A 26,458-nucleotide genomic window follows, 5' to 3' on the forward strand; every position below is an offset into this window, starting at 1 on the left:
GTACTTCTTGATGGCATCAACGTTCTGGTGTTGCCGAGAACCTATAGACCAGAGCTCTTCTTGGGGTGGTGGTGCACAAAAGACCCTGCTTCTGCTCCCTTGGCTGCTCACAGCCTGCAAAGGGTTTAGAGGGACACTATCCTGAAAGCACTGTGGAGGTGTGAGGAGTAGAGCTCTGTGCTTCTGCACTCCTGGCTGCAGTGACAGAACTTTCAGTAATGAATGACATTAGAAACAGTGCTAAGACACCCAGGTCTGCTAAGTAAGAAGTCAAGCAGTTTCCTTCCCAGGCCTCATACATTCTGTGTGGTGACTGAGACTCCTGCATGCCCAGTCTCCCAAAGTGCCATGCTGCTGGAAGTAGATGGGTTGATTTCAGGAAGCAACTGCTTGAGAATTTTACATTTTCATCCATGAATATTCGTGTGTATTCAAAAGCACATACCTAACTCACCAACCACAATTCCATAAATGTTACTACTTGAATTCTAGGTAAAATTTAAAAGGAGTTTATTGAAATTAAATTTAAGAAAAAAATTAAAAGCCAGTAATCATGCAGGTGCTGTACAGATGTGCTGCAGTGGTGCCAGAGGGTGTGGAGTGACAGAAGTGTAGGAACTCTGGGAAGATGAGTTTGTGGCATCCCAGGATTCATGAAATTCGTGTGTTAATCCTGTAGAAAGAAAGAGCTCTCAGCAGGAGGGAGATGGGTTCCTGGAGTGAATGGGGGAGATTTTGTGGCTAGGTGCTGCTGGGCCCCTAGGAGAAAACTAAGTCAGTGGTCTCAAGGGGGTGACTTCACAGCACCCGGAAGAAGCCAGGACTTGGATCTTGGAGAGGAAGCTGGATACCGGCCAGCAGCACAGCCTCTGGGTGAAGGGAAGGCTTACGACCCCACTGGGGATTGCCACAGACTGGGTGGGCCATGACTCTGCCCGTCCCCAGCCTGCTCCTGATTCCTCCTCCAGGCAGCCCCCAGGGCCTCGCTGGGAGCGGGCCGAAGACGAGCAGTGATATTGCACACTATTCTATTATGAAAACAACTAGCATTGATTGCGCACACAGTATAGTAGAAGCATTCACATGACAGCCTCACTTAATCTTACGGTGTATCATGCTCTGCTGGTGCTCTGAGGTACAGGGGTGACTAAAACAGAGTCGTAGGCTTTCAGGTGCTCACAGCTGAGGTGGGGATGATGATAATGCACACGAACAAGCTTAGGACAAGTTCTGGGAAAGAACACAAAGTAGGTGGGTGTTTCCAAAGAAGAGATATGGTAGAACTGGAGAAATCTCAGAAGGCTTCTGGGAGGAGGTGGCAAGTTAGAGTGAATCTGAAACAAAGGGAAGAATGTGAGCACGCAGATATGGGGAGAGAGCAGTCGAGGCAGAGGGCCCGGCTTGAGCAAAGCCTGGGTGCGGGAGTCTATCCCATTTGGTTCCAGGTACAGAGGCCGGGAAATGTTCCTTTGCTCTTCTGGGGACAGAAGAGGGAGCCGCAGGGGCAAAGCCCTTGTTATTCGACTGTGTCCTGCCTTCTGTGGTTTAGGGAATTGTTGGGCCAGCTTGGTTTGTTATGTGTGTCTATATTATCGTGGTGGCATAGGAGGGTGGTAGGTGGTAATGGTGCAATTATTCTACACCATGTGCTTTCCTAGCCAGGAACCAGATCAAAGAGAGTTATAATTTGCTTGCTTGTTTGTTTTGGAAACCATGGGGGTTTGGGTATGATTGGACTTTGTACCAGTAGCTGCCTCTTCTGCTCAGGCAGAGGAGACGGCCAGGCCTCACTGCTCTCAGAAGAACTGGCCCTTCCCAGGCAAGTTTGCTGATAACTTTTTCTGAGGGTTTTCTCCTTTCCTTCTCCAAGGTGCCTCCAGAACTCAGAGTGGCTGCGCTTAGATCAACACATGCTCAAGGTGCATTACCCCAATATCGGTGCGTCAGAAGACTGCCTGTACCTGAACATCTATGCGCCTGCCCACGCCGATGCAGGCTCCAAGCTCCCCGTAAGGCTGCCTGCTATGTGTGCTTCAAGCTCCAGCTAGCAGGACCTTGGCCTGGGATCCAGGCAGTGCAGCTGCATGTCTGGAATCGGAACTACCCCCTGTTGGGTAAAAGGGAAATGTAATCACATCAACAATTTTTAAAAATCATTCGAATGATAGATTCACGTGATCAGTTTTTCTGATTGATTCTTTATTGGCAGTGCCTTGACTTTTAATTTTTATTTTGTTCTGTTTTTCCAATCTGCTGCATATTTAGTGACCTGTAAGCTTTCAGAAAAGACACTACTTAAAAGGAGTCTGACTTTTTTAAAAATTTGAGGTATCTTTTTTTTTTTTTAATTATACTTTAAGTTCTAGGGTACATGTGCATAACGTGCAGGTTTGTTACATATGTATACATGTGCCATGTTGGTGTGCTGCACCCATTAACTCATCATGTACATTAGGTATATCTCCTAATGCTAACCCTCCCCCCTCCCCACTCCCCACAATAGGCCCCGGTGTGTGAGGTTCCCCTTCCTGTGTCCAAGTGATCTCATTGTTCAATTCCCACCTATGATGAGAACATGCGGTGTTTGGTTTTCTGTCCTTGTGATAGTTTGCTGAGAATGATGATTTCCAGCTGCATCCATGTCCCTACAAAGGACACCAACTCATCCTTTTTTATGGCTGCATAGTATTCCATGGTGTATATGTGCCACATTTTCTTAATGCAGTCTGTCACTGATGGACATTTGGGTTGATTCCAAGTCTTAGTTATTGTGAATAGTGCTGCAATAAACATACGTGTGCATGTGTCTTTACAGCAGCATGATTTATAATCCTTTGGGTATATACCCAGTAATTGGATGACTGGGTCAAATGGTACTTCTAGTTCTAGATCCTTGAGGAATCGCTGCACTGTTTTCCACAATAGTTGAACTAGTTTACAGTCCCACCAACAGTGTAAAAGTGTTCCTATTTCTCTACATCCTCTCCAACACCTGTTGTTTCCTTATTTTTTTAATGATTGCCATTCTAACTGGGGTGAGATGGTATCTCATTGTGGTTTTGATTTGCATTTCTCTGATGGCGAGTGATGATGAGCATTTTTTCATGTGTCTGTTGGCTGTATGAATGTCTTCTTTTGAGAAGTGTCTGTTCATATCCTTTGCCCACTTTTTGATAGGGTTGTTTGTTTTTTTCTTGTAAATTTCTTTGAGTTCTTTGTAGGTTCTGGATATTAGCCCTTTGTCAGATGAATATATTGCAAAAATTTTCTCCCATTCTGTAGGTTGCCTGTTCACTCTGATGGTAGTTTCTTTTGCTGTGCACAAGCTCTTTAGTTTAATTAGATCCCATTTGTCAATTTTGGCTTTTGTTGCCATTGCTTTTGGTGTTTTACACATGAAGTCCTTGCCCACACCTATGTCCTGAATGGTATTGCCTAGGTTTTCTTCTAGGGTTTTTATGGTTTTAGGTCTAACATTTAAGTCTCTAATCCATCTTGAATTAATTTTTGTATAAGGAGTAAGGAAAGGATCCAGTTTTAGTTTTCTACTTGTAGCTAGCCAATTTTCCCAACACCATTTATTAAATAGGGAATCCTTTCCCCATTTCTTGTTTTTGTCTGGTTTGTCAAAGATCAGATGGCTGTAGATGTGTGGTATTATTTCTGAGGGCTTTGTTCTGTTCCATTGATCTATATCTCTGTTTAGGTACCAGTACCATGCTGTTTTGGTTACTGTAGCCTTGTAGTATAGTTTGAAGTCAGGTAGTGTGATGCCTCCAGCTTTATTCTTTTGGCTTAGGATTGTCTTGGCAATGCGGGCTCTCTTTGGGTTCCATATGAACTTTAAAGCAGTTTTTTCCAATTCTGTGAAGAAAGTCATTGGTAGCTTAATGGGGATGGCATTGAATCTATAAATTACCTTGGGCAGTATGGCCATTTTCATGATATTGATTCTTCCTATCCATGAGCATGGTATGTTCTTCCATTTGTTTGTGTCCTTTTTTATTTCACTGAGCAGTGGTTTGTAGTTCTCCTTGAAGAGATCCTTCACATCCCTTGTAAGTTGGATTCCTAGGTATTTTATTTTCTTTTAAGCAATTGTGAATGGGAGTTCATTCTTGATTTGGCTCTCTGCTTCTCTGTTATTGGTGTATAAGAATGCTTGTGATTTTTGCACATTGATTTTGTATCCTGAGACTTTGCTGAAATTGTTCATCAGCTTAAGGAGATTTTAGGCTGATATGATGGGGTTTTCTAAATATACAATCATGTCATCTGCAGACAGGGACAATTTGACTTCTTCTTTTCCTAATTGCATACCCTTTATTTCTTTCTCTTGCCGGATGGCCCTAGCCAGAACTTCCAAAACTATGTTGAATAGGAGTGGTGAGAGAGGGCATCCCTGTCTCTTGTGCCAGTTTTCAAAGGGAATGCTTCCAGTTTTTGCCCATTCAGTATGATATTGGCTGTGGGTTTGTCATAAATAGCTCTTATTGTTTTGAGATACGTTCCATCAATACCGAATTTATTGAGAGTTTTTAGCATGAAGGGCTGTTGAATTTTGTCAAAGGCCTTTTCTGCATCTATTGAGATAATCATGTGGTTTTTATCTTTGGTTCTGTTTATATACTGGATTATGTTTATTGATTTGCATATGTTGAACCAGCCTTGCATCCCAGGGATGAAGTCCACTTGATCATGGTGGATAAGCTTTTTGATGTGCTGCTGGATTCGGTTTGCCAGTATTTTGTTGAGGATTTTCGCATCAATGTTCATCAGGGATATTGGACTAAAATTATCTTTTTTTTTGTTGTGTCTCTGCCAGGCTTTGGTATCAGGATGACGTTGGCCTCATAAAATGAGTTAGGGAGGATTCCCTCTTTTTCTATTGATTGGAATAGTTTCAGAAGGAATGGTACCAGCTCCTCCTTGTAACCTCTGGTAGAATTCGGCTGTAAATCTGTCTGGTCCTGGACTTTTTTTGGTTGGTAGGCTATTAATTATTGCCTCAATTTCATAGCCTGCTATTGGTCTATTCAGGGATTCAAGTTCTTCCTGGTTTAGTCTTGGGAGAGTGTATGTGTCCAGGAATTTATCCATTTCTTCTAGGTTTTCTAGTTTATTTGCATAGAGGTGTTTATAGTATTCTCTGATGGTAGTTTGTATATCTGTGGGGTCAGTGGTGATATCCCCTTTATCATTTTTTATTGCATCTATTTGATTCTTCTCTCTTTTCTTCTTTATTAGTCTTGCTAGTGCTCTATCAATTTTGTTTCTTTTCAAAAAAACAGCTCCTGGATTCGTTGATTTTTTTGAAGGGTTTTTTGTGTCTCTATTTCCTTCAGTTCTGCTCTGATCTTAGTTATTTCTTGCCTTCTGCTAGCTTTCGAATGTGTTTGCTCTTGTTTCTCTAGTTCTTTTAATTGTGATGTTCGGGTGTCAATTTTAGATCTTTCCTGCTTTCTCTTGTGGGCATTTAGTGCTATAAATTTCCCTCTATACACTGTTTTAAATGTGTCCCAGGGATCCTGGTATGTTGTATCTTTGTTCTCATTGGTTTCAAAGAACATCTTTATTTCTACCTTCATTTCATTATGTACCCAGTAGTCATTCAGGAGCAGGTTGTTCAGTTTCCATGTAGTTGAGCGGTTTTGATTGAGTTTCTTAGTCCCGAGTTCTAGTTTGATTGCATTGTGGTCTGAGAGACAGTTTGTTATTATTTCTGTTCTTTTCCATTTGCTGAGGAGTGCTTTACTTCCAGCTATGTGGTCAATTTTGGAATAAGTGCAACGTGGTGCTGAGAAAAATGTATATTCTGTTGACTTGGGGTGGAGAATTCTGTAGATGTCTATTAGGTCCGCTTGGTGCAGAGTTGAGTTCAATTTCTGGATATCCTTGTTAATTTCTGTCTCATTGATCTGTCTAATGTTGACAGTGGGGTGTTAAATTCTCCCTTTATTATTGTATGGGAGTCTAAGTCTCTTTGCAAGTCTCTAAGGACTTACTTTATGAATCTGGGTGCTCCTGTATCTGTATTGGGTGCATATATATTTAGGATACTTAGCTCTTCTTGTTGAATTGATCCCTGTACCATTATGTAATGGCCTTCTTTGTCTCTTCTGATCTTTGTTGGTTTAAAGTCTGTTTTATCAGAGACTAGGATTGCAACCCCTGCCTTTTTTTGTTTTCCATTTGCTTGGTAGATCTTCCTCCATCCCTTTATTTTGAGCCCATGTGTGTCTCTGCATGTGAGATGGGTCTCCTGAATACAGTAAACTTGACTCTTTATCCAATTTGCCAGTCTGTGTCTTTTAATTGGACCATTTAGTCCATTTACATTTAGGGTTAGTATTGTTATGTGTGAATTTGATCCTGTCATTATGATATTAGCTGGTTATTTTGCTCATTAGTTGATGCAGTTTCTTCCTAGCATCGATGATCTTTACGATTTGGCATGTTTCTGCAATGGCTGGTACCAGTTGTCCCTTTCCATGTTTAGTGCTTCCTTCAGGATCTCCTGTAGGGCAGGCCTGGTAGTGACAGAATCTCTAAGCATTTGCTTGTCTGTAAAGGATTTTGTTTCTCCTTCACGTATGAAAGTTAGTTTGGCTGGATATGAAATTCTGGGTTGAAAATTGTTTTCTTTAAGAATGTTGAATATTGGCCCCCACTCTCTTCTGGCTTGTAGAGTTTCTGCTGAGAGATCTGCTGTTAGTCTGATGGGCTTCCCTTTGTGGGTAACCCGACCTTTTTTTCTGGCTGCTCCTAACATGTTTTCCTTCATTTCAACTTCGGTGAATCTGACAATTATGTGTCTTGGAGTTGCTCTTCTCGAGGCGTATCTTTGTGGCGTTCTCTGTATTTCCTCTAGTTGAATATTGGCCTGCCTTGCTAGGTTGGGGAAGTTCTCCTGGATAATATCCTGCAGAGTGTTTTCCAACTTGGTTCCATTCTCCCCATCAGTTTCAGGCACACCTATCAGATGTAGATTTGGTCTTTTCACATAATCCCATATTTCTTGGAGGTTTTGTTCATTTCTTTTTACTCTTTTTCCTCTAAACTTCTCTTCTCACTTCATTTCATTCATTTGGTCTTCAATCACTGATACTCTTTCTTCCAGTTGATTGAGTCAGTTACTGAAGCTTGTGCATTTGTCACCTAGTTCTCGATTCATGGTTTTCATCTCTATCAGTTCGTTTATGGACTTCTCTGCATTGATTATTCTAGTTATCCATTCTTCCATTATTTTTTCAAAGGTTTAATTTCTTTGCTCTGGGTACTTAGTTCCTCCTTTAGCTCTGAGAAGTTTGATTGTCTGAAGCCTTCTTCTCTCAACTCGTCAAAGTCATTCTCCATCCAGCTTTGTTCCATTGCTGGCGATGAGCTGTGTTCCTTTGGAGGGGGGGATGTGCTCTGATTTTTTTGAATTTCCAGCTTTTCTGCACTGCTTTTCCCCCATCTTTGTGGTTTTTATCTGCCTTTGGTCTTTGATGATGGTGACATACTGATGGGGTTTTGGTGTGGGTGTCCTTTCTGTTTGTTAGTTTTCCTTCTAACAGTCAGGACCCTCAGCTGCAGGTCTGTTGGATTTTGTTTGAGGTTCACTCTAGACCCTATTTGCCTGGGTATCAGCAGCGGAGGCTGCGAAAGATAGAATATTGCTGAATAGTAAGTGTTGCTGTCTGATTCTTGCTCTGGAAGCTTCATCTCAGAGGTGTACCCAGCTGTGTGAGGTGTGAGGTGTTAGTCTGCACCTAGTGGGGGATGTCTCCCAGTTAGGCTACTCAGGGGGTCAGGGACTCACTTGAGCAGGCAGTCTGTCCGTTCTCAGATGTAAACCTTCATGCTGGGAGAACCACTGCTCTCTTCAAAGCTGTCAGACAGGGACATTTACATCTGCAGAGGTTTCTGCTGCTTTTTGTTTCACTATGCCCTGTCCCCAGAGGTGGAGTCTACAGAGGCAGGCAGGCCTCCCTGAGCTGTGATGGGCTCCACCCAGTTCAAGCTTCCCTGTGGCGTTGTTTACCTACTTAAGCCTCAGCAATGGCGGCCACCCCTCCCCCAGCCTCGCTGCTGCCTTGCAGTTAGATCTTAGACTGCTGTGCTAGCAATGAGGGAAGCTCTGTGGGCGTGGGACCCTCTGGGCCAGGCGTGGGATATAATCTCCTGGTGTGCCATTTGCTAAGACCCTAGGTAAAGTGCAGTATTAGGGTGGAAGTTATCCCATTTTCCAGGTGTTGTGTGTCTCAGTTTCCCTTGGCTAGGAGGGAATTCCCTTCCCCCTTGCACTTCCCAGGTGAGATGATGCCTCGCCCTGCTTCAGCTCTTGCTGGTTGGGCTGCACCCACTGACAAGCACCAACTGTCCGACATGCCCCAGTGAGACGAACCTGGTACCTCAGTTGAAAATGCAGAAGTCACCCGTCTTCTGTGTCGCTCACACTGGGAGCTGGAGGCTGGAGCTGTTCCTATTCGGCCATTTTAGGCGCACTCTCTTTTTTCAAAAAGGATAATTTTATCCTCCAACTTTTCTGTTTATAATGAAGACAGTCAGGTAATCATGTTAAGTGTTTCATTTAAGAATATAAAATATCCCTATGTCAGTGAGTGGGGGAAAGGCATATTCTATTTTTTTAGCCAAACCCTCGCATCCTCTTCCATTCCCCATGCCTCTGCCAGGGGAAGCTGGCTGTCTTGTATCATAACAGTAATGTCTATTAAATGCTTGCTGTGTACCAGGCACAGTACATCACCTGATTTAACTGGGTAAGGACGATTTGGACCCATTCCACAGATGGAGAAGATGAGGCCTAGGAAGGGCATAAATGACTTGCTCCATGTTATACACACAGTAGGCACTAGATTCTGGCACCAAAGAAAGCGCTTTGTCTACCTCCCCTTTCTTCTGTGGCTTTCTTCTCTTTACCTGCCCCAAAGGCTGTAATCTCTAATATGACCTCAAGAAAGAGAATGGAAGGGATTTGTTATTAAATGTATAAATAGAGATAATGCCATTTGAATAATGTCTTATGTTTCCTGGTCCCAATTTTTCTAATCAATACAATTTTTACTCTTCCCAGTTTTTTTTCTTTTTTGGGGGGAGGTGGGGGACGCAGACAGAGTCTTGCTCTGTTCCCAGGCTGAAGTGCAGTTGTGCAAACTTGGCTCACTGCAACCTTCGCCACCCAGGCTCAAGGGATTCTTGTGCCTCACCCTCCTGATTAGCTGGGATTACAGGTGCCTGCCACCATGCCCGGCTAATTTTTGGTTTAGTAGAGACAGGGTTTCACCATATTGCCCAGGGTGTTCTCAAACTCCTGAGCTCAGGCAATCTGCCCACATCAGCCTCCCAAAGTGCTGGGATTACAGGCATGAGCTACTGCGCCTGACCTTTCTTCTTTCTCTTCTTTCTTTCTTCATTTTTCATCCTTTCTCCTTCTCCTCTTCCTCCTTCCTCCTTCTCCTCCTCTTTTCCTCCCCCTCCACTCCCCTCACCTCCTCCATTCTCTTTTTCTCCCCTTCCCTCCCCTCCCTTCCTCTCCTCTCTCTGAGAGCTTTTCTCTGAAACATCTTGAGCTGCTTTTGCTCTTATACATGCTTACAATGGTTTCCATCTTCCTGTGGGTCACAGGCTCACTGGTATTTAGTGAGCTATTTCTGAGCACTTGAAACTTGAAATGTGCCATTGCTCATTGTTCTATGAGCTTTAGATGCAGAATTTTGTTTAAACCTCATGATAACTTCATTAGTGAGATACTTTCCTTCTTCACATTTTACAGATAAGAAAAATGAGCTTTAGGCTAAGTAATCTTCCCAAGGTCACACAGCTAGTCAGTGGCAGTGGGAGTCAAAACCTCGTACCCCACTTAGCAAGTGGGACATTTCTATTTGGTGTTAAGAACGTGTGCCTCACCTGCATGGGGAGGGGAGGTGGTGCCTCCTGGTTGACTGGACACTCCTCTTCCCTCCTCAGGTCTTGGTGTGGTTCCCAGGGGGTGCCTTCAAGACTGGCTCAGCCTCCATCTTCGATGGGTCTGCTCTGGCTGCCTATGAGGACGTGCTGGTTGTGGTCATCCAGTACCGGCTGGGAATATTTGGCTTCTTCACGTGAGTCTCTCCAAGTAATCGACACCCCAGATCCTCAAGGAGCAGGCATGCAGTAGCCGGAGACAATGCCGAGCGACCTAAGAACGAGTGAACCTTGAATGCCAGGCTGTACATAGAGTTTGGGCTTTATCCAACACAGACTGAGGGGCCAGGATTACCTTTCTCAGAGTAGTTTACCAGGAATCTCACTCTGAGGCCAAGTGGAGGGTGAGCCAGGGGTGTCCAGCTGCAGATGGGGAGCCCCACTGGGAGGCACTGTCTTGATGCAGGCCATGGGGTCATTCAAACACAAAAGCAATAGCTAACATGTATATAACATGAGTGTATGACATGCTTATTGTCTGCCTGGCGCTGTCAATCTTCACAGCCATGTGGAGTGGGCACTATCATTATCCCCATTTTAGATGTGAGAACCATTGAGGCAAAGCAGGTTAAGTGACTTGCCCAAGGTCACCCATATAATAAGTGGCCAGACTGTGAATCCTGTGCTCGAGGCTGAGATGGTAACCATTAAGGTATAATGCTTCTCAGGATAAACAGAGATGAAGAAACGGGGTCCAGGGTGGGAGCCACAGTAGAATGGAGGTGAAATTGGCGGGGCTTGACTCTTGACCAGATGCAGGGTCCTGGGAGAGAGAAGGTGGAGTCAGAGCCAGCTCAGTGGTCACGGACAGTGGAGGGGACCAGGGGAAGGAGCAGTCTGGGGAACTGGAAAATGGAGGGGAGTAGAATGTGCCCCAGGATGACATGCATATATGGTGTGCACTGCATGCATGCTTTCAGTCTAGACATTTCTTTGGTTCTATGGCATTTCCACTTGTTTCATTTGTTCTCCCATTAATTCCATCCTGGAAAACATGCAATTGGCAGGGGGAGCAGGATTGGGGCGTGGGATCCCAAAACTGCAGCTTTCTAGCTCTTGGGCAAGGGGGTTTAACCTCTCTGTGCCTGAATTAAAGAGTTGATGTATCCATTGGTGTCCTGACAGCAGGCTCCAGGTTTAGTGGAAGGGAGTTGGCATGAGCTGCTACTGTGGAAAAAAGCAGCCTCTGCCCAAACACTTCCCATCAGAGATGGAGCATGGGGTGGTGGGATAAACATCGCAGTCTCTCTCTAGCCCACCCTCATGGCACACAGCTGAGGCCTGGGTGATGCCATTCCTAGAGGTCAGCTTTTCGGGGGCAGGGCAGAGAAGGGTGGAGAAGACCCAAAGAAGCAAAGGGAGAAAAACCAGCACCACCTACCTCATAGGTGTGAGGGTTGTAGGATTATTAGCCTTAAAGTCTTTCGAACAGTGTCCTGAACTTGCTGCAGCTGCTGTTATTGTGTTGTTTTGTTTTGAGACGGCGCTCTGTCTCCCAGGCTGGAGTGCAGTGGCACAATCTCGGCTCACTGCAAGCTCCTCCTCTCAGATTCATGCCATTCTCCTGCCTCAGCCTCCTGAATAGCTGGGACTGTAGGTGCCTGCCACCACTCCCAGCTAATATTTTTTGGTTTTTTTTGTTTTTTGTTTTTTCAGTAGAGATGGAGTTTCACCGTATTAACCAGGATGGTCTCGATCTCCTGACCTTGTGATCCGCTCGCCTCGGCCTCCCAAAGTGATGGGATTACAGGCGTGAGCCACCGCGTCTGCCCTGTTATTGTTATTATGACTATCATTAATTTAGTTTCATGGAAAATTCTGTGCCCAGGAAACCCTTGCTTTCTAGTACAGACCAACTCTCAGGATCGGATTCTTGGATTCCAGACCAGCCTGGGCAACATAGGATTCATGGATTGGGATTCATGGATTCTGAGGAGCCCAAGAATACTTGAAATTGCACCTACAATATTGTATGTGCATTTCTTCTCGGGTGCATAGCTTTCATCAAATTCTCAAAGAAATCCAAATCCCAGCAAAGCGTGAGAACTGAGCCCAGTTTCTCCAGCTCCTCCAGGCCTCTGACTCTCAGTCCCCTCCCCACTGACGCCTGCCCACAGCCTCTGCTGAGAACTTCCAGGGCAGTGGGAAACACACCATGGCTGACTGAGAATTCTCACCCTGCTTCTTGTCCTCAGCACATGGGATCAGCACGCGCCGGGGAACTGGGCCTTCAAGGACCAGGTGGCTGCTCTGTCCTGGGTCCAGAAGAACATCGAGTTCTTCGGTGGGGACCCCAGCTCTGTGACCATCTTTGGCGAGTCCGCGGGAGCCATAAGTGTTTCAAGCCTTGTGAGTTCTCTGCTTTGTGATTTGAATGAATCTCAGTGCAGGAGGTTCCAAAAATGATGATGAATTATTAACATTTGATTGGTGCCTTCATGTTGAGCAAACACTTTAATACACATTGTCTTCTTCAAGCCTCACACACACATTATGAGTTAGGGGCTCAGTCTAATTTCACAGACAAGACAGTGTCATTGGGAAAGTTTAAATAAATCACCTGAGGTCACGGAGTGAGTAATAATTTGAGGGAAAATCCCTTGTATTTGTAGAGGAGAAACCCTAGTATTCAATTACCAGAGTGGTAATTACTTGTTTAATAGGAAACTCAGCTAAGGCATTAAATGCCAAAAGATGCATATAAATATTTTATTTTAATTTAAACCATAAAATGTATATTCCCTCACCAACAGTTTGATATGGGGCCTTATGTTTGCAGAGTTGGTCTGCCGACTCGAATTCCAACATGGATTATCTTGCATAAACCACCCGCAAAATTCGCTATCCTCAAATTGCAGTTTCTTTACAGTGGGTGCAAACTTAAAGATGCATGCAAAGCCGCCTGATTTTAGTGCATTTGGGATTTTTATACTTTTCCTGCAAATATTTTACTACTTTCTTGTCCACACACGATTTGACAGCAATATATATATATTATATCTATATATCTATATATATAGATACATAGATATCCGTATAGTATATATATACATACACACACATATATGGATTTTTGTTTTGTTTTGTTTTGAGATGGAATTTCGCTCTTGTTGCCCAGGCTGGAGTGCAATGGCGCAATCTAGGCTCACCACAACCTCCGCCTCCCGGGTTCAAGCAATTCTCCTGCCTCAGACTCCTGAGTAGCTGGGATTACAGGCATGTGCCACCATGCCTGGCTAATTTTGTATTTTTAGTAGAGACGGGGTTTCACCATGTTGGTCAGACTGGTCTCGACCTCCCGACCTCAGGTGATCCACCTGCCTTGTCTTCCCAAACTGCTGAGATTACAGGCATGAGCCACCGTGCCCGATGACAGCAATATATTTTTTTGGGACAAGGTCTCACTCTGTTGCCCAGGCTGGCAAGCAGTGGGTGATCATAGTTCATTGCAGACCAAACTCTGGTGACAAGCAGTTATCCTACCTCAGCCTCCCAAGGAGCTAGGACTAAAGGCATGCGCCACCTCGCCTAGCTAATTTTTTTTTTTTTAATTTTTTTAGAGATGAGGTCTAGCTGTATTGGGCTATATTGCCCAGGATGGTCTTGAACTTCTGGGCTCAAGTGATCCTCTTGTTTTGACTTCCCAAATTGCTGGGATTATAGGCATGAGTCACTATGCCTGACCTGACGCAATATTTTTTAGCCATCTTTTATCAAGAATTTTTTTCCAGACATAATTTGATTTTCTTTTTACACATACAGTTCATTTGTTCTCATGATATTTCATTGATTATGTAATTACAATAACAAGTGCAAATGACAAAACAGGTTTGGAAGCGAACAAACCTGATTCTTGCCAAGAAACTGGTGAGAAGAGAAATGTACAGAGGTGCTAGAAAATGGCCCACTGGCTCAGTGGTCAGCATTTCCTTGGCATCAGTTGGCAAGTTAATTGCAGCAATCAGTGACATGGTGGTGAGTTAAGAAAGCTTCTGCTGAATAGCACTTGACAATATCTGTGGTCTTTTTACATCTTCAAAATTACCTTCTAAGGTGGATTATATTAACCTAATTTTTCATATATGATAACAGCCATTATTTCATGAGCAAAATTGGACCAGACCCTGTGTGGAGAGTTCTATGTTTATTCCTTCTTCTGCTTTTCACAACAGTTTTGTGATACGGGCTCAATTTTTACTCCAGCTTTACAGGGGAGTGACCAGATACTTAGAAATATTAAGCAACTTGGCGGGGTGCAGTGACTCATGCCTGTAATCCCAGCACTTTGGGAGGCTGAGGTGGGCAGATCACGAGGTCAGGAGATTGAGATTATTCTGACCAACATGGTGAAACCCCATCTCTACTAAAAATACAAAAATTAGCTGGGCATGTTGGCACGCCCCTGTAGTCCCAGGTACTCTGGAGGCTGAGGCAGGAGAATCACTTGAACCTGGGTGTTGGAGGTTGCAGTGAGCTGAGATCACACCACTGCACTCTAGCCTGGCCACAGAGTGAGACTCCATCTCAAAAAAAAAAAAAAAAAAGAAATATTAAGCAACTTGCCTGAGGTTAACTAGCTAGGAAGTGAAGGAGCTAGAAATCACATGTCTGAATATTTGACATCAAAGTCCATAAAGAACCAGGGTCTCAGAGAGGTTAAGTAAGTTGCCCAAACCTTCACAGCTAGTCCTTTAACCCCCAAACCAGGGCTTTTCCCCTCTAAGCTTAGAGCTTTTAAGGAGGCTTCCTGGGAAGTTTTCTTTGAAGAGGAGTGAATGGTATGTGTGTCGCTGGGGAGTAACCTTTCCTGGGTCTTCTGTGTTCTCTCTCCAGATACTGTCTCCCATGGCCGAAGGCTTATTCCACAAAGCCGTCATGGAGAGTGGGGCGGCCATCATCCCTTACCTGAAGGCCTATGATTATGAGAAGAGTGAGGACATATGTATACTGTTAACACCTTGCCAGCTTCCTCTCCTCAGTTAGCAGAGAATGTGGTCAGGCCCCTTCTCACCATGTGTTTGGCTTTCCTTAGTACCATGCCCAAGGAACCTCATGCTGGCCCAAGGTAAACCTTATTCCTCCATGAAATGTCTGGTTCCACAGGAAATGGAACTAGCTACACAATGCCACACCACTGGTGTGCACAAGTGTGTGTGTATGTGTGTTATGGTTCTTACATCTTACCCGTGATTCTTTGCTTGTGATATATAACTCAGTGCCCTGTATCTTATACAGCTCTTCTGCGCCTACACTACTCTGCTGGGAATGGATACCCAGGACATTATGTTAAGAAAGATTCAGAGGCTCTTTCCAGCTCAGTGGGAAATAACGCTGTGACTGATTAGTGTTGTTTGGCTTGGGATTATAAGAGGCATCTATCACACGATATTTCTCATCTGTCTCTTGTCCTAATTATCTACTAGATCGTGAGGCCCTAGAGACCAGGATCTCTCTGTCCTTCAGGCCCCCAGCATAATACTTGGTATATATCAGGCAGCCATAAGTGTTCTGAATGAATGAGTTAACGAATGAGCTGTTTCATTCAATGCATATTAATTAAGCACTGGGCTGTGGAGCTTTCTCTTGAGTATTAATCATTTTTGTGGTAAATTTTCCTAAACATCTTACAGAAAGTAACAGTATATACCAAGAGTCGTAACATAGAGTTATAAAATTGTAAAAAAAATACCCTCAATAAACAGAAATGTTGATTTTGGTAACATTCTCCATAAAACTATTTTCAGTTTGGGCATATATTTATTCATTTGACACACATCACTGGGTGCCCACTATTTTCCCTGCTCTGTTAGAGCTCTGGGATTTATCAGTGGAGAAAGCACATCCTAAACTTGAGGGCAATCTAATCTTTTTATCACCTCTCCTTGGACAGGATTAAATCCTGGAATCCATGGATAGGTTTGGGAAGTGGTCCCACAATTGTGCCAGACTCCACATGCTTGCACGTTTTCCCAGGGAGAGGGTCTGTGACTTTGATTGGATTCTCAGAGTATCCATGACTCCCAGAAGATTGAGAACCATCACTTTCAGGGAGCGAGTTCTACAAATATGGAAGGTTCAGTGACAAGGAAAGCAGGTGTTCAGCAATGGGCCAGGCATGGAAGGTGGGGAACATCGAGCTTATAGGAGATTGGATGAGGAAGGGGTTTCTGGGGAGTGCAATGCCCTGAAAGGACATCGTGGAGGGAAGGACATAGGCCTTATAGAATGAGGAGGATTGGTATAGAGGCAGGAAAAAGACAGGTAGGACATTCCAGGCTGTGTGTGGGCCTGGGGCTTGGGCAGGGCTGACAAGCTAAGAATCTGATCTGGAGCCCTGCCTCTACTGACAATGAAGGAGCTTGCAAAGCTGCTCCTCGCTCTTGGTGTTTCTGTCTTCATTTAGCACCTCAAGATTGGGCTTCTAGACTCTGGAGGGGCCAAGTACCAATGCAGCCAAGCTCACAGGACTGATCTCTTTGTGACCGTGAACGTTGATTCCATTCCATGGTCACAGACTGGCAAACTCCCATCCCCAGCTGTGGTGTTCACTAAAGATGACAAGGAGAGCCAGGCAAGAGAGTGAGGGTGATGCAGTGGTAACCTGTTCGCCATGTGCAACTTCCATTATAGGGGCCTGGGGCTAGGCAGGGGTGGCAGGATGGACTCATATATGGAGGACAAACCTGTGTCTGATTGGAGGGCATTTTCCAGCTTCCATTTTCCTAGATGATTCCAATATCATGCTCTAACCTGACCCTTCTCTGCAAAATAGCTGCAAGTGGTTGCACATTTCTGTGGGAACGATGCGTCAGACTCTGAGGACCTGCTGAGGTGCCTGAGGACAAAATCCTCCAAGGAGCTGCTGACCCTCAGCCAGGTGAGGACAGAAGGGGCAGTTTTGGAGGGAGACTTGCCCTTTGAATGGAGAGATGAACAAATCCTATGCCTCTGTTATTTATTTGGATTTGGAACATTGAAAAGAGGAGGATTGGGGATAACAGATGTAAAAAAAAACAAGTAGGGGTATAGAACCCTTGTAGGTAATTTAAGAACATTGTTGGGGCAGGGGTGCCACTTAGCCTGGAGAAGATTCAGCAAAGTACAAGGCTTGTCTCTAAGTCCCTGAAAGCATCTCACTGGAGAGAGGGACCACCCTTGTTACGCATGCTTCCAGAAGCTGAAGTCAAAATCAGGAGCTGGAAGTTCTATTAGGAAGTCATTTTAGTTCTGCATAACTGAAAACTTTTCAAGACCTCAATTGTCTGGAAAATGACTGGGCTCCTTTAGAAGGTAGTGAGATGCCCACCTCTCCAGGTATTCAAGCAAAATCTAGCTGACCTCTGACAAACTTTCAATCAGTGACAGATAATTGGACCGGGTAATCTTTATGTCCCTTCCAATCTTGAGAGCCTTTGATGACAGTCTTTGACCAAACAAGACGGTTATCTTTCAGATTTCAACATTTGCTAGTTATATGGTGTTTACTGAATGTCCATTCTGATCCATGCTAGACTCAGTGAGATGGATAATAAGTCCTGGACTTAATGTTGTGTCAAACTCTTTCATGTGCTCCTTTCTACCCAAATTCCAAAACAGAAACCTAAGGAAACCATGATTAGGGCTGAGTGTTGCTTTCTGAGACCCAAAAAATATCCAGGCATGTCCAAGACACTGTCTCTCAGGGAGACACTTGAGGAAGATGTTCACACCAACCCCTACAGTCCTGACCACTCCATCTACCATAGTTTTTCCCTTTGCATTTGGCCAGTAGTTCTGAAAGTTGAATATGCATCAGGATCACTTGGAGGACCAGCTACAAGAAGGTTCCTGGGCTACACCCCCACCCCAGAGTTTCTTATTGAGGAGCCTGAAGTGGGCCTGAGAATGTGCATTTATAACAAGTTCCCAGATGATGCTGATGCTGCTGGTCTAGGAACCACACTTTGAGAATCTCTGGGCTAGGCTGTATTAGTCTCTTCTCAAGCTGCTAATAAAGACATACCTGAGACTGGGTAATTTATAAAGGAAAGAGGTTTAAGAAACTCTTCCACGTGGCTAGGGAGGCCTCACAATCATGGTAGAGGCTGAAGGAAGAGCAAAGGCACATCTTACATGGTGGTGGGCAAAAAAAAAAAAGCTTGTGCATGGGAGCTTGCTTTATAAAACCATCAGATATCATAAGATTTATTCACTATCAGGCAAATAGCATGGGAAAGGCCTGCCCCATGATTCAATTACCTCTCACCGGGTCCCTCCCACAACATGTGGGAATTACGGGAGCTGTAATTTGAGATTTGGGTGGGGACACAGCCATATCATATCACAGGCCACTGTTTTTCTTGGTAGATATTATTATTATTCCCATTTAGCAGATGAGAAAATAAGACACAGACAAGTTTAGCCCCCTGGCCCAAGTACGTGGCAAAGCTGCCAGGGACTGATATATTGAGCTGGGCCCATAGTGTTTGTTTTTACTTTTTAAGTGCATTTAAACCAGTGCTAGACTATGTTGGCTTTGCTTGGTCAAGATTTGGGACAGCAGATTTTGTGAACAGAAATTGCTGATGATTTTTTTTTCTTCCTTATTGCAGAAAACAAAGCCTTTCACTCTAGTGGTTGATGGTGCTTTCTTTCCTAATGAGCCTCTATGTCTATTGTCTCAGAAAGCATTTAAAGCAATTCCTTCCATCATCGGAGTCAATAACCCTGAGTGTGGCTTCCCGCTGCCTATGGTAAGAATTCTGGCTGTCCATGCTGCCACTCTCTCAAACCATGATGCAGCTCTTGGCTTCAACAGCTGGGCATTTCCACAGATGACAACAGGTGTTTTAAATGCTGAAGCCCACCAGCCGAGCACACAGTGATCACCTTTCCTCTCTCTGAAAGAGGGCAAGTGAGGACCAGTCAAGTCACAACAAGTGTCTGCCTTCCTCCTCATGTGATGAGGCTTAGGGTGGAAGAAACAACTATATAAAAAGGAAAGAGGAGATGGGTCCATTTCGTCTTTGTTCAGACAACGTTATAAATGATCGTTTCCAAAAAATGCAGTTACCACTTCAGAGCTGGCATTCAAATAGGTTTGAAAAACTTCAGTCCTTTAAACTGTTCATGTCCAGCCTTGGTTCTGACATTTTGACATCCGAGAATGCTAAGGTTGTATAAGTTGCAAAATTGTTAAATCATTTTATTTATTCAACAAGTATGTACTGAGCATTTATTAGAGACTTATAAAAACTGAGCATACGAGCTTTCTGGGAGCTTACACTCTGGTGGGGAGAGACAGATGAGACACGAAGTTGAGAAGATGATTTCAGAGAGTGATTGATGCTATGAAGGACACAAGTGGGGAGAGAAGGTATCCTTAGAGAGGATAACAGGTGGTCAGGAAAGGCTCTTCTAGGGAGAGTTTGTTGAGCTGAGGCCCAGGTGCTGGGAAAGACCCATGATTTTTTGATTCCATGTGTTAGCAAGACTCTATTCATTGGAAATAAACTTTTCATCTGTGGAAGAGTGGAGAGTTCAAATTCCTAATACTGTTGAAGCTCATTTATATAGATTGACCTCCGCATTTTAACCTGGACAAAATAGGGTTAAAAAATAAAGAGGTTCATCAGATTACAAAGCTAGCTGGTGGCTGTCTAGAACCAGAGTCCTGAGTTCATTGAGTTGTGAAAGCATGTTCTACCATTATTAATTTGACCTCCAGGACAATGTTTTGAAGTAGGACTAGGGATTTTTGTCCTCATGTTGCAGACGAGGCCACTGAATCACAGTTCATGGCTTAAGTAAGGCTTTTCAGTGATTTTTTGGGTGTGTGTTAGAAAGAAGAAGGCAGGTGCTAGTGATGACAACCACCACCGTAACTACTGTAACCAGTTCCCCAGTAACTTCCAGTGCCAAGCACAGGCCATCCAAGCAACAACTTGAAAACAGGCGGATTTTCCCTATTTTAAAGAAACTGAGGCTCAGAGCAGCTAAAGCGTCTTTCCAACATCTCCCGGCTAGTAAAGAGACAGTGGTGTATAATTTTTATGTATTTAGGCTCTGCCATTTTAATTTAATTCAATTTAATTTAATTTAATTTTTGAGTCAGAGTCGTCTTCTGTTGCCGAGATGGAGTGGAGTGGTGTGATCTCGGCTCACTGCAACTTCCACCTCCTAGGTTTGTGATTTTCCTGCCTCAGCCTACTGGGTAGCTGGATTACAGGCACCCACCACCATGCCCAGCTAATTTTTTTTTTTTTTTTTTTTTGGTATTTTCAGTAGAGACAGGGTTTCACCATGTTGGCCAGGCTGGTTTCCAACTCCAGACCTCAAGTGATCCACCTGTTTTGGCCTCCCAAAGTGCTGGGTTTATAGGCGTGGGCCAGTGCCAAGCCTAGGGTCTGCCTTTAAATGCCGAGTTCTCTGCTTACCTGCTGTGTGATATTAGGGGAGTGGCCCACCCTCTCTGAGCCTCCACTCCTTCTTCTGTGAAATAGGGCTCATCTTAGCACGTGCCTCACAGGTGTACATCAAATAACCTGGCATACAGTCAGTGCTCAGTAAATGCTAGATATTGGAGTTATTCAAGTGACAGAATTTGCAGAGCTGAAAATCCTGTGTGGGTGCTGAAATTCCATGTGAATTTGCAGTTAAACCCACTGCAAGTTGTTAGAGACCACAGGAAATCCCTGAGAAACAAATTCCAGCTCCTTAATGTACAGAGAAGGTTTTTAGTAGTTAAAATATGCTTGTGGGTAATTTAAATAACTCTGAGGGTTCCCTGAGATTCCAGGAGACAGGTACGGCCCTAGTATTCATTTAAGTATCCACCATAGTGATTCATTACCCCAAGATTTTCAGCAGAAAACATACCAAGAAAATTCATTTGCCACATGGATATTGTTTCTGACGCCTCAAGTTTTAAAGCTGTAATTTTGCCAGAACATGGTAATTTAACAAATAATCACATGAAGTGCTTACTACCTACCATGTTCCGATTGTAAGAGCTTTACAAATATCAACTCACTGAGTTCTCATCACCACCCTCGCAAGAGGTACTTGCTGCAAACTCCGTCTTACAGATGAGGAGCCTGAGGCAGGAAGAGTTGAGTCCCTTGCCAAGTTTTCAGCTGGTGAGGGCAGTGCAGGGAGCCTGTGTTTTCAGCCACCAGCCTCACTGCCACTGCCTGACCTCCCACTGTGGCTTCTCAGAGGCCCCACCCACAAAGGTCTTGAGAAGGAGAACAACAAACACCAGTTTGGAAATTTTCTGGCTTCTCTTTGAACTTGATGTCCAAGCCAAGTTGGGGCCTCTTAGGCAGTCAGGGCTGCCATAATAAAATACTGTAGACTGGGAGGCTTAAACCACAGACATTTACGTTCTCACAGTTCTAGGGACTGGAAGTCCAAGATCAAGGTGCTGATATCGCTTTGTGTGTCTAAACTTTTCTTTTCTCATAAGGACATCAGCCAGATTGGATTAGGGCCCACTCTAACAGCTGCATTTTAACATAATCACCCCTTTAAAAGTACTATCTCCAAATAGTTGCATTCGAATGCAGGGCTAAGGTCATAAACGTGCACTGAGTGGGGCCACAACTCAGCCCAGTTAAATGGCTCTCTTTCTCAATGGGCTAGGTAACTACTTCAGGCCCCACAAGGCTGCAGGTGTGTTCATCGGTGGAAGCTCCAGCTGCTTTTATCAAAAGTGAGAAGAAACAACGACTGACTGAGTGGCCACTTCACATGTACTGCCTGGGGCTCGAGGCCCCACCCAGCCTCCAGAAAGTTAATGTGGCTCCAAAGTGCCTCAGGGAGATGGGTTTACCTCTGATGACCAGATGGCTAGCAGAGGGCACTGCTTTCCACAGAAGGAGGCACCTGAGATCCTCAGTGGTCTAACAAGTCCCTGGGCCCTCCATCTGAGATACAAAACATCCTGGTAACTTGAGGCACCCGAGGACACATGCACCTTAACAGATAGCCTCTGGGTCAGTTAATTTCAGCTGGGAGAGGCCAGGGCACAGACACTCTCACCACCAGTCATTCAATAGACCTTTACTAAGCACACAGGTATTAGTCCACTTTGCACCTCGCTATTAAGAAATACCTGAGACTGGGTAATTTATAAAGAAAAGAGGCTTAATTAGCTTATGGTGCTGCAGGCTGTACAGGAAGCATGATGCTGGCGTTTGCTCAGCTTCTCGGGAGGTCTTAGGAAACTTACAATCTTGGTGGAAGGTGAAGGGGAAGAAGGCATGTCTTACATGGCCAGAGCAGGAGGAAGGAGAGAGGGATGAGGTGGCACACACTTTTAAACAACCAAATCTTATGAGAGTTCTATCATGAGAATAGCACCAAAGGGATGGTGCTAACCATTCATGAGAAACCACCCCTACGATCCAATCACCTCCCATCAGGACCCGTCTCCAACATTAGGGATTACAATTCAACATGAGATTTGGTGGGGGACACAGGTCCAACTATATCAATAGGCCCATAAACCCAATCCACAATCCCCGACCTGGAAGAGATCCAAAAACCCAGAGGCTTTTTGTAACCCACCCAGCAGCAGAATTGGACCTCAACTGATTTGTGGCTATCAGTCATTTTCATTCCCACACATTTATTCATGTTATTTATCCCACTATTCAGCTGTTTCTCTGTGGATGCATTAATGTGGGTTTTGGGGTGTTGCCCCCACCCCAAGCCTGTGTCATAACATGCAGCATGGGTGTTGTCTTGGGGAGAAGGGTTTGGAGGATTAATGGAGCTTGTCTGGTGATGGAATGGGTGGGAAGAACCAAGAGTACCAGCTGGGAGCAGAGGGTGTGAAGAGATCAGCTGAGGGTTGGCTGCAGCAGGAGAGAATGCTTTCAGTTGTTGTAAGCTATGTAATCAGGATAGACTTCATCCTAAAGACTGAGAACAAAAGGAAGAAGGACATGATTTGATTTCTATTTTAGGAAAAGCCCTCTGAAACTGGGTACAGTGGCTCACACCTGTAATCCCAACACTTTGGGAGGCCAAGGCAGGAGGATTGCTTGAGCCCAGAAGTTCAAGAATAGCCTGGGCAACACAGGGAGAACTTGTCTCAACAAAAAATAAAAAAATTAGGCAGGCCTGGTCGTATGCATTTGTGGTGCCAGTTACTGGTGAGGCCAAGCAGGAGTATTGTCAATCCTGGGAGTTTGAGGCTGCAGGATCTCGCCACTGTACTCTAGCCTTGGAAACAGAGCGAGAGACTCTGTCTCACCAAAAAAAAAAAAAAAGATAATAATAAAAAAAAAGGAAGGAAAACAGAAAGAAACACTACAGGCAGAGATCCCTCAGGCCCCCCGGTGGAGGGATATTTGACGAGTTGATGAATTGGGACTAAGGTTTGAGAGATATTGATGTTAAAAGTTATACAGTGGATTTCTCAGGTGGACTGGAGATGGCCTCATGGAGAAGATGCTCATTGATCTGATCTTTAGGGAGGGGAACAACTGAGCAGAAGGACATTTCAAGTACAGTGGGAAGTAGGTTGTGTGGGAAAGTGCAAGAGGAATGGAAGGGTATGTGTTTCTCCTAGGCACAGTAGCATGTTAGGGGCTTCTTTTTAAACAGTAAGTAGTTCCCTGATGCAGAAGGCATAGCCTTACCCCAGAACCCTAGGACTTTGCACTCTGACTGTCCTATGGGGACTCACCTGAGTGAGTCTTTTAATAAAAAGAGCAATATGTATAATACGTGTCCAGTCTCCTGCCAGATGTGTAGAAAGGTGTCCGTTTATACCCTGGAACCTGCAGAGCCTGTCTTTGGGAAGGTGCCTCTGAGGCTGGTCACTGGGTGTCTACAGGGAAGAGATGAAAGGGAAACATTTTCATTGAATATTAGATGCTCTTTCTGCATTTTGGATTTTCTACTTTTTAAATAAGGAAATACAAAAATTAATTGTAAAAATGTGTGTGGGAGGACAGAGGCAGAGGAAGAGAGAGAAGGAAAAGAGAGTCGAAAAAGAGAGAGAAGCAAGAGAGAGGGAAGACAGGGAGAGAAGGAACAGAGAGAGAGGGAAGAAAGACAGAAGGGAGAGAGAGGGAGAGAGGAGGAAGAGAGAAAGGGAAGAAGGAGAGAGGGGAGAGAGAGGTAGAGAGAGAAGAAAAAGAGGGAAGAGAGATGGAAGACAGAGATGGGGAGAGAGAAGGAAGAGAGTATGGAGAGAAGGAAGAGAAAGAGAGGGGAAAACAGAAAGAGACAGAGAGAGGGAGTAAGCTGGTCTGTGTCCCCAGGGAACCTGCAGCATCATGGGACTGGCTTCAGGAACACGGAGTGGACAGGGAAGATGTGTGTTCAGCTTCCACCATTCGGAAGCCACAATTCCTTGGGTAGGTCCCCATTTCTCTGAGCTTTAGTATCTGCATGTGTAAAATGGGTACAGTGACTTGGTAGGCTTGTAAGGTTCCAGTGGGAGGAGGGGTGTGAAAGGGATTCATCAAATACACCCCAGGCATCCTGAGCCTCACCCAGAGCAGCAGCATTTTGTGATTATCTCCTTCAGAAGGAGCCACGGAGGAGGAGAAATTGCTGAGACAGAAGATGATGAAATACTGGGCTACCTTTGCTCGAACTGGGTCAGTGAATCTCCCGGTCTCCCCCATGCCAAGGCCTGGGGTGTGAGGAGGAAAATCTCACCCCTGTTTCTGCTCTCCTTTCCAGGAATCCCAATGGGGACGACCTGCCTCTGTGGCCAGCCTATAATCTGACCGAGCAGTACCTGCAACCAGACTTGAACATGAGCCTCGGACAGAGACTCAAAGAACCGCGGGTGGAGTTTTGGACCAGCACCATCCCCCTGATCCTGTCTGCCTCCGACACGCTCCGCAGTCCTCTTTCCTCGTTAATTTTCCTCTCTCTCCTCCAGCCTTTCTTTTTCTCTTGTGTTCCTTGGGTAGTTATCATTTTATGATTTTGGTTTCCCTTCTCCTCCTTCAATTTTTCCCTGCAATCATTAGCTTCTTTCCAAGTTCAGCTGCTTTCTATGGAGATCTTTGCAGAACAAGCTGCTTTCGCTGGTATTTTATGGACTTAGGTATGATCCTTATGGAATTCTTTTCGACATCAAAAAGTGCAATTTGTCTTGGAAGGTAACAAGATTTCTTTAATAAATTTGGAGGAGGGCTCACCTATTAGTTGTCATAATAATGATTTTATACCTCATATGAAATAAAATCAGAATGTAAAATATGGATAACGGGGCAGAATTTAATTCTGTGCTGATAATGCTCCCCCTGCCCCCAGCACCCACTTTCTATCAGAGAAAGTGTCTGTGCATGTTACCCAAAATGCGAATCCACCACCCCAACCCATGGGGGCTTCAGCGACAAGCCAAGTATGGATGTCTTGGACATCATGGGTTTGAGCTGGGTCTCTTCTCTGGCTCAGAGAGATGTGTGGGTGATGGGGTATCCTCAGCCATGGAAAGCTGACGTCATCCAAAATAAAAAACCTAGAAGTCAAATTCTAGGCATCAAGGGTCAGATCAGCAGTGCCAAGAAGAAATGAAGCTTCTGTGATGGGGTCGAGATGAATCTATCATTCAATGAATCTACACTGGCTGGGTGTGGTGGCTCACGGCTATAATCCCAGCACTTTGGGAGGCTGAGGTGGGTGGATCACTTAAGGTCAGGAGTTCAAGACCAGCTTAGCCAACGTGGTGAAACCCCATCTCTACTAAATAAGACAAAAATTAGCCGGGCGTGGTGGTGTGTGCCTATAGTCCCAGCTACTTGGGAAGCTGAGGTGGAAAATCACTTGAACGTGGGAGGTGGAGGTTGCACTGAGCAGAGGCCGCACCACTGCACTCCAGACTGGGTGACACAGCAAGAATCCTTCTAGAAAAATAAGATAAGATATTAATAATACAAAAATAAAAAATAAATCTACACTGAGCGTCTGATATATAATTACCATGATCCCTTCACCGGGATACAGCAGTGAACCTGGCTGCTACCCAAGAAGGAGCATCGCGACATTGAAGCTATTCACGCGAAGGGTATCCATACTGTAACTTTGATAGGTGTTACTCAGGAGAATAATGGTTGCAAAGCCGCTGAAAGTGTAACAGAGGCAAACCTGGGTTAGATTAAAGTCTTAGGAGCCTGGGAAAATAGCATTATACGGCGAAAGCATAAATCAAAAATTTTAGTCACAGGGTAGAGAATGGGAACTAAACATCATTATTCAAAGGATGCACTCTTATCAGATAGTCACATAATCCATATTATATCCATATAATTCAGCAGGGTCATTATTTTTTCAGGGATTGCTTCCAAGATTACAAGATGGCTAGAATAGAGGGTTTCCCCATGTCTTGGGTGAAAGAGCTCAACCTGCATCGAATCTGACCCCCTGAAGTACTTTGTTTGGCCTAATACAATGCTGGCAGGTGTTTCGGAATTTTGTAATAAAGCAAATTTAAATTAGGAAATTTCACATTAAAATGCCATACTTCAGCTTCTTCAGG

At 44.5% G+C, this 26,458-nt stretch overlaps 1 protein-coding gene across 1 annotated transcript; it reads left to right on the top strand.

The window, feature by feature from the left end:
- Window positions 1–1,021: 1,021 nt before the first annotated feature.
- On the top strand, window positions 1,022–25,118 carry CES5A (carboxylesterase 5A). The gene is made up of 8 exons (XM_031657976.1): window positions 1,022–2,009; window positions 9,973–10,106; window positions 12,165–12,318; window positions 14,803–14,907; window positions 16,742–16,846; window positions 18,561–18,829; window positions 24,480–24,566; window positions 24,652–25,118. The coding sequence occupies exons 1-8, from the start codon at window positions 1,911–1,913 to the stop codon at window positions 24,899–24,901; spliced, it is 1,203 nt and encodes a 400-aa protein (XP_031513836.1). The 5' UTR covers window positions 1,022–1,910; the 3' UTR covers window positions 24,902–25,118.
- Window positions 25,119–26,458: the final 1,340 nt, after the last annotated feature.

Source organism: Papio anubis, chromosome 18, assembly GCF_008728515.1.
Source record: "Papio anubis isolate 15944 chromosome 18, Panubis1.0, whole genome shotgun sequence".
Classification (NCBI taxonomy): Eukaryota; Metazoa; Chordata; class Mammalia; order Primates; family Cercopithecidae; genus Papio; species Papio anubis.